Source organism: Zerene cesonia, chromosome 14 (genome assembly GCF_012273895.1).
Source record: "Zerene cesonia ecotype Mississippi chromosome 14, Zerene_cesonia_1.1, whole genome shotgun sequence".
Lineage (NCBI taxonomy): Eukaryota > Metazoa > Arthropoda > Insecta > Lepidoptera > Pieridae > Zerene > Zerene cesonia.
Window position 1 is genome coordinate 1,335,243 of NC_052115.1, and position 8,181 is coordinate 1,343,423.

The following is an 8,181-nucleotide window of genomic DNA, read 5'->3' on the forward strand; positions in this document are numbered from 1 at the left end:
GACAGATTCGAAATTCAAATGTAATATTTTTTTATAATTAAGTGTAACAGTATTTATGGCCAGACTAAGTAAATAGCACAGAGCTTGCTATCTACATACACAAATATATAAAGGTAAGTGAAAGCGATGCTAAAACCTTTTCAAATTAAAGATGAAAATGATGATAATGAAAAACAGTATCAAAACTATGAGGTAATAGTAGATCACAATAGATAGCAGATGATAAAAATTAAATGATATGGATTCCAATTGCACGAGAAAATGTTCATAGTGAATAGATAAAGTGGCACGATAACAGAAGATAATAATGGGATATATCACATAATTTCCTTTAAGTTCCTAGAAATAATAAATAAAAGGGAAATACTGATCTAATAATAGTAAAGTAATAGCAACCTTATACATAAAAGATGAAAAAATATATACAGAATAGAAAATATTGAATAGAACAGAGTCTGCTACATCTAAGCAAAAAACCATTGCAAAACTGTCAAAGGCGTACTGGCAAAAAAGAACAGCTGATAACTGTATACTAAAATGACGATCGCAACGAAAACCCAGCATCAGCAGAGCAAACCACAGATCCCCAAAGCACAATATCGCAAATGAGACAGTGTCACACTAACACGACAACGAGCTGACAATGGTATTACCATCGTAGTCGATCTCGCCGTCGCGCGTGCGCGGCAGGTCCACGGGCGACGAGTCCGGGTCGGGCGCACCCTCCGCGCCGCAAGTGCGGCTGGCGCTGGAAAGGAGAGTTTATACGTGTTAATTGATATTCAGATTTAGATTACACATCACACTGTTTACATATTTGTATGTGGTAGTCGAGCACGCTTCGGCACGAATTGGGCCAGCTCGCACCGGGGAAGTACCACACCCCCACAGAAGACCGGCGTGAAACAGCATTCTGCTGTGTTTCGTTCGGTGAGTGGGGGAGCCGGAGGCCCATATCCTTTTCCTTACCCTTCCCAGTCCTTTCCTTTATTCCTATCCCAATCCTTTCTTAATCCTTTCCCAAAAAGTCGGCAATCCATTTGTAGAGGCGTAAGGTCTGCAAACGACCTTATGCCTCTACAAATGTTCATGGGCGGTGGTAGCGCTTACCATCAGGCGTCCCACCAGCTCCATTGCCGACTGTAACATAGAAAAAAAAAAAAAAAAAGAAATATAATATTGTTTACGAAAATTTTATAGCTGATATAAACATACTGCTTCTATGATAACTAGCCTCTCTCTCGCCTCCATCTGGGTTAACCCGGGATATAAACAGCATAAAATAAAGCCCTGACACACAGACATCATAGCATTGGTACAAGAATTTCTGAAGTAGTCCCAGATATTATCCCCCACAAGGTCACAAATACACAAGCCTTTACCTGCTTATATTATTAATATAGACAACTATAATGTAAATAATTCATAATTTCCTCCAACACTTAAAAAGCCTTAAAAGTAGATTTTGCATCGTGATATCCTAGTACTATACGTGTAGCTCAAATAGTTTTCAAGTGCATTTACTAATCACCCTATAAAATATAGTGTTTCACGAAACCCTAAAGGTAAGTTATACGAGACTAAATTAAGGTTTCAGGGAAAAGATTATTAGCCGATGCTCTTTTAATAAACATATATTCATACAAATATACGAAATTAATTCATAAGAGGGATGTAAAGATACACAAAATAGTAGACAGCTGGACAACTGGAATAATATATAGGCAACTTTATATACCGATATTCCAACGGGATTCGGACTTACGCGGGTGAAACCGCGGGGCGCAGCCAGTGTTTTATAAATGAGAAATTTTTAAAGACGTGCAAAAAGACACGGTTTCGAATTCTACCTCGTGATCAAATATTTTCTATTCTTTAAAAAACAATTGTCATTAAAATGAACAATTTCAACATTTTATTCAATAACTTCTCGATGTTTCGATGAAGTCTATAGAGCATTTCGTCGGAAATTAGATGTAAAAACGATTGATTATTCCGTAACAATACTTTCAGCTAATTAATGTTAAATGGAGCGTGAGCACTGAAGCGATAATTAAAAAAAATGCTTTGTCAAGGTTAGCTACGACGCGAGGGCAAAAAGTCGATTAGGAATATCCCTGGATATTTATCAGCGCTTTTACTTATTTTCCTTATTACAGTTATATTTTAGAAGGACGAGGGTAATATTATTTCTTCAAGGACAAGGTTTTGGGTTGGTACAATGTTAATTGTGAATATGAAGGTTTTTTAGTAGTAAAATAATGAATAAATGTATATATTTTTTTGTTCTATCGTTTTAACAATGACCCGTCTGCACTGGATATCTTAAGTCTATTATTTAATATTATTACTATATTATAGATTCATTCTAATTCATTCGAATAATCAAACATCAAAATTCCTTATTTATGATACTCTTACATCGCTAAACTATCAAACATAGCACAGAATCACCGAAACTGGGCTTTCAAATGAAAAAAAATCGCATCGAAATCGATCCGTCCGTTTGAGAGCTAAGATGCCACAGGCAGACATCCACTTCGAACCTATAACACCCTTCTCTTCGCGGCCAGGGTTAAATAAACAAGCTATCAATACGATCATAGCTTTCATATAACAGCCCTGAAAAATGAAGCGTCCTCGCTCCACACAAAGCCAATGGCAATGTCAAGGTCAACTTTGATTGCAGTCACATGAGGTCACAGGTTTAGCGCAAGGTGTGACTGTGGCCTAACCTACATCAAACGTACTTTTACAAAATACCTATTTGCCTCTGCTTCGCCCGTGGTACATAAATAGCCTATGTCACTCATGAAGCTTTCTAATGGTGATAGAATTTTTTAAATCGGTCCTATGGTTTTCGCGTGTAAACATTACGAACATACAAAAAGACATAAGTTTCCTCTTTGTTCCTACTTAAATATTACAAACTCGAAAGTTTGTAAGTATGGATGGATAAATGTATGTATGTATGGATGTTTGTTACTCTTTCATGCAAAATCTGCTGAACCGATTGCCCTGAATTATTTATATTTTATGTGACTTGACTATGAGACGTATATTTAGTACGTAGATAGCTGGACAACTGGAATAACACATAGACAACTTTTTATTCCAATATTCCTACGGGATACAGACTTACGCGGGTGATACCAGGAGCGCAACTAGTAATATAATAGTATAGAGTAAAGACAAACATTTTTCGACATTTTAGTGTTGCGTTTTTAGTGTGAAATATTTTTTTATCTTAAGTAAATTTTATGAGCAATTTTAAGTAGAAATAATAAGAATTTATTGTACGAAAAATTGCATGACAAACATAATTAAAATACCAGTTTTTGGACACATTAACAGTTGACTAGAAATTATGTTTTGATAATGTTTGCGATGGCCAGAGACAATTTTTATATGGGGGGAAATATTTTTAGTGGTATTGACAATTTTTAAGGGGATATTCATTTTTTTATGATAGGATAGATAACAAAGGTCTCTTTATAGTAACGATACCAATAAAAACACTTATTTCACCAAAAAATAATAATCATCATACATTTTTATTTCTCTTATACGAAAATTCTTAATACAAAGCATATTATGTTCTCTCTTTATAGCCATAAAATAACAATCATGGCGGCGAAATACGAATGTGCATACCTACCTTATTGGTAACATTCATTCATGAAGATTAGGAGATGTGATCAGTGAGTGACGTCACACATTTTGCAAATTCACTCCGGCCCATTTGGCAGAAGCGGTTGTTTACGTGTCTAGTCTAGCGTTGGACGGGAAGTAACAACTTATATAGTATAGTACCGGGCGCATTTATCATGGTTTACAACGTGTATCGCTTTAGTTCGCTGCGATTTATTCAGTGGTATTGATTCATTTTTAAACGATGGCTTTGACTGGACTGGCGACTTTTATTAATATTGGATGAATGCAATTCGAAACTCACGGAATGTATATGTAAAATGGCATTCCAAGTTCAGTAAGCAAATAAATGTAAAACAATGCATTTATTCTGTTGCAGCAAAAGAAAAACATGAACGCCATTTTCTTTTATTATAATGTTTAGTACAATAACCAAAGGCGCTGGCAAAACTGATTATTATGTTCTTATAATGTTTAGTACCCAAGGTGCTGGCAAAACTGAGTATTATGCTCTCAAAGTAATCCAGTTATTAATTAGATAAAAAAAGACAGAGACAGAAACACAAGCACGCGCCGATTCAATGCGCCTAATTCTCTAGTGCTGCGCGCGCGGCGGACCGATCATAGTTCGGTGACTCATCGTAACGTTACCGGGCGTTACACTTTTTCATGAGTGACTCCTAGCCGCAACCTAATTTAAGACGTTGTCACGTCAAAAACAGCTAAGAGTTAATACAGTGCACCTGTCGCAAAAATATATTATCCTGTTTACTAAATGGCGCAATAAGTCTTCTTTTGATGAAACATTACGTATATTTAGTAGTATATGACGGTCGCGAGTTTGTGTGCGTCAAATTGTTTAGACACGTTGTAATTTTGTGAGACTGAACAGATAAAAAAGATGGTAGAGCGGAACGCTAATCTATATCTATAACTAGCTGTAACCCGCGGCGTCACACGCGTGTTACCCGCGTGAAAAGTAACCTATGTGTTAATCAAGATTATAATCTATCGCTGTACCAAATTTCACATAGATACGATAAACTGTTCTCGCGTAAGAGAGTCACAAACATCCATACTTTAGTGTTTATAATATTAGTAGAATTATAAAGAAAAGTTGCGAATTTGTGAGTTTGTGACGTTGTAGGTTGGTAATCGAGCTACTGGAGCGCATTAAAAAAATCTTCTATCGTTGAAATTGTACGTTATCCCTAAATAATACACACCACAGACGAAACCGGTACGAATGGCTAGTGAATAATATAATAAAAAAAACTAGTCCCAATAATATGAATTATGAACTATGCAGAAGCGGATATTTCATCAAAGTGATATCTCGTGTTTCGGAGATAATTAAAACAGATTGTTGCAAGAGAATAAATAAAATAGCTTTTAGTGTTCCACTCGTTAAAGCTGTTATTTTGAATTTACAAACATAACTTTAAATTTATAAATTTCTATTAGATTCTGTTTGTTGCTAAACAACTTAAAACAACAATATTTTGTTATACCGCTATGCAACAAACACAAGTGAAAACGTGCATCAATTAAAGTCAATTATAATAATTGAAATTAGACACGTAATGAATAACACGCTTAGTTAAAAGCGTATCCTACTCCTACTACTCCTACTTATATTATAAATGCGAAAGTTTGTAAGGATGTGTGTGTGTGTGTGTGTGTTTGTTGCTCGTTTACGCAAAAACTACTGAACCGATTGCAATGAAAATTGGTACGTAGACAGCTGGACAACTGGAATAACATATAGGTAACTTTTTATACCGACATTCCTACGGAATACGGACTTACGCGGGGGAAACCGCGGGGCGCAGCTAGTTATGTTAGTGTACGTTTGATTTTTTATCAATGGCAATATTGCCAGTGCCAGTAAAGGATATTCTTTACTGATATTATAAATGTGTTTATCTATCTGTCATGACTCACGGTTACGTCATTGAATTTGATTTTAGTGAGGTTTGTATGGTTTTGATTTTAAAAATCAAGGACGGAAGTGTGTCTTACAAATAATTAATTAATCATAGATTTTACAATAATCAAACGCTGTTCACGCAAACATTACTATTCTTTCGGCGCAGTCGGTTAAACAAAAACTGAACAATGCATTTTAACTGCAATTTGTTTCTTAGCATTAAAAACTGACGTCAAACGTCGTTACCATTATGACGTTGTATTTATTCTCAATCCGTCTTTCTCTATCGCTTACAAAAGTCTATTTGCATCTCAGTTTCTTAGCGTTCAAATCGTTTTTCAGAACCTGTACCTACCCACTTTCATATACATAGAATCTAGTAAGACATACATGATGTTATGGGTATAAAACTCTTGTTTTTCCGGAATAGTGGTTTCCTATCATAAGAAAATAAAGTGCCCTTTGCGAGTTGATGCAACACAGTTTCACTGATCGATTTTTCTTTAGGGGTAAGTAGGTCGTTAGCCTCTTGTTCTGAACCTAACTAGAATTCGCTTCTGACCCAATCCAGGTTATCCGGGTAAGATTTGTTACATAAAGCTCGGGAAAGTCTGGCATGCTTGGTCAGCGTTGATTTTAGACAATCTTTACTCCCCATATCACAATATAAAAAAAAACCTTGTGGTGTTCCTTAGGCATATAAAAACGAAAGCAAACCAGGCCGAGGCAGGATCACGAGTGGCCGAGGCTAGGCGTTGCTTGGCAAAAAGACGCGGTTTCGAATCCCGCCTCGTGATCAAATTTTTTCTATTCAATATATTTTATATTCTTTCAATATACTTTATATTATATAGTAGGAACGCCTATCCTCTCGGCCACCCGTGATCCCCGCTCAGTAATCGAATTTATTCTACTCTTTCGGTTTTATATGTCTAAGGGATACCCCACGCCATACAACCATAACAACCAATCATCATCATCATCATCAGCCCATATGTGTTCCCACTGCTGGGACACAGGCCTCCTAATTTTTAGTTTTATAGCACTGAAATGCTTTATAAATGAGAAATTTTGAAAGAATAGTTTTTTTTTCTATTCTCTCAAAACTTCTCATTTATAAAGCATTTCAATTTCAATGCAATAAAACTGAAAATTAAAAAAAAATGTTATCAATCCATAAGCAAGCTATTTGCATCGCGTGCGACCGTGTTGACGCGTTGCCACGATAAAAGATATTCAATAAAGGTTAAAGCACTTAACAATATTCATGAAGCTAATTCAACAGGCGCTAACCGTATATTCAGGTTTTAATATTGCGTATAAAGGCTAGTCCGGGGGCGCGTTTTGCGGGCGAGTTTAATTTTGAATATTTAAGTGAGGTTTGTTTGAGCGAATGTGCATTTGGGCAGGATCGTTGGCTCACGACTCTACAGAACTACTTGCGAATCAGATCAATCGGTTGAAAACCTACAGTTATTGAGTCACAAAAAAAATCTATCACTCTAATATTATAACTAATGTTAAAGTTTGCTTATTTGGATGTTTGTCCGTGAATCACGCTGAAACTACTTAACGGATTTTGATGAAATTTGTCATATACAGACAGGATATGAGCTGACTTGGGTGATAGGGTACTTTATATCCTGGGCGGAGATAAATATACGGGCGGAGACGGAACGAGCGTCTACATATATAAATATGTTTAGTTATGTATATGGGAGAGCCCTTAATTTTTATGAATCTTTTGCTTTTATAAATAAAATTATGCTTTTTTGTGAAAACCATATAGTATTTTTCATTCAATAGCCTTACCTGGTTTATTGAATATTATAAACCCAAAAAAACCTCTATAAACTGATCATCGTTGAGCAAAATGTCAAGAAAAGGTTCTTACAAAAGTATTTGCGGACTACCCACGTTTTTGCAGCTATAAACAACTATAAATGGCCGAAAGTAAACAGGTTCTTGGATCAATTTACGACGGCAAATTTTACATACATTTGTGTGTGTATGTCAAAAGGATGAGGAAAAAACATTGGATTTGAATTATGTAAATGCATTGATAGATTTATGATTATTGTTTTAACACGTTTTTATTTACTATTATCTGTATATTGTTATGACTCCTTTAGATGATTTGATCCACTTTCAACGGGCAGATTTAATTCAACCTTTGTAAACTTATCAAGGAATTAAATAATTTCCTAACGGGTACCCTGTATAAGAGCATATAAGATAATTTAGTTATTATGAATTGTGCTTTAATAACAAAACAACAAAGTGTAGTTGAATCTGTTATTATTTTTAACTATATTTATAATTTAAAAACAACTGACATCTTTAGTCGAAATACATAATTGTTCATTGTATCGTATAGAGATCGCAGCTTGTTCATACACGTAAGTGTACTTAGATCTGTGTTAATTAATTTCAAGAACTGTTGAACTGTGAACTCAAACATTCCTTTCAATTCTAATGAAACTTCATATTGAATAAAAACCATATACTATCTGTTAGTACTGTAGTTACTGTCCCCTGATTAGTCCTCTGATTTTTTCTATGAGCGTTGCCGCGTTGTAGAGAGAAAGGGGGGGGGGGGG

The 8,181-nt window shown here is 35.4% G+C and overlaps 1 protein-coding gene across 3 annotated transcripts in view; it reads right to left on the reverse strand.

The window, feature by feature from the left end:
- LOC119831680 (oxysterol-binding protein-related protein 9) overlaps nt 1-8,181 on the reverse strand; it is a 60,556-nt gene that overhangs the window by 8,027 nt on the left and 44,348 nt on the right. For 2 of the 3 annotated variants that reach the window (XM_038355132.1, XM_038355131.1), the window contains exon 9: nt 627-748. In XM_038355132.1, the coding sequence (XP_038211060.1) occupies nt 627-748 (122 nt within the window). The remainder of the gene's footprint in view (nt 1-626; nt 749-8,181) is intronic. The other variant, XM_038355133.1, reaches the window with a different exon arrangement.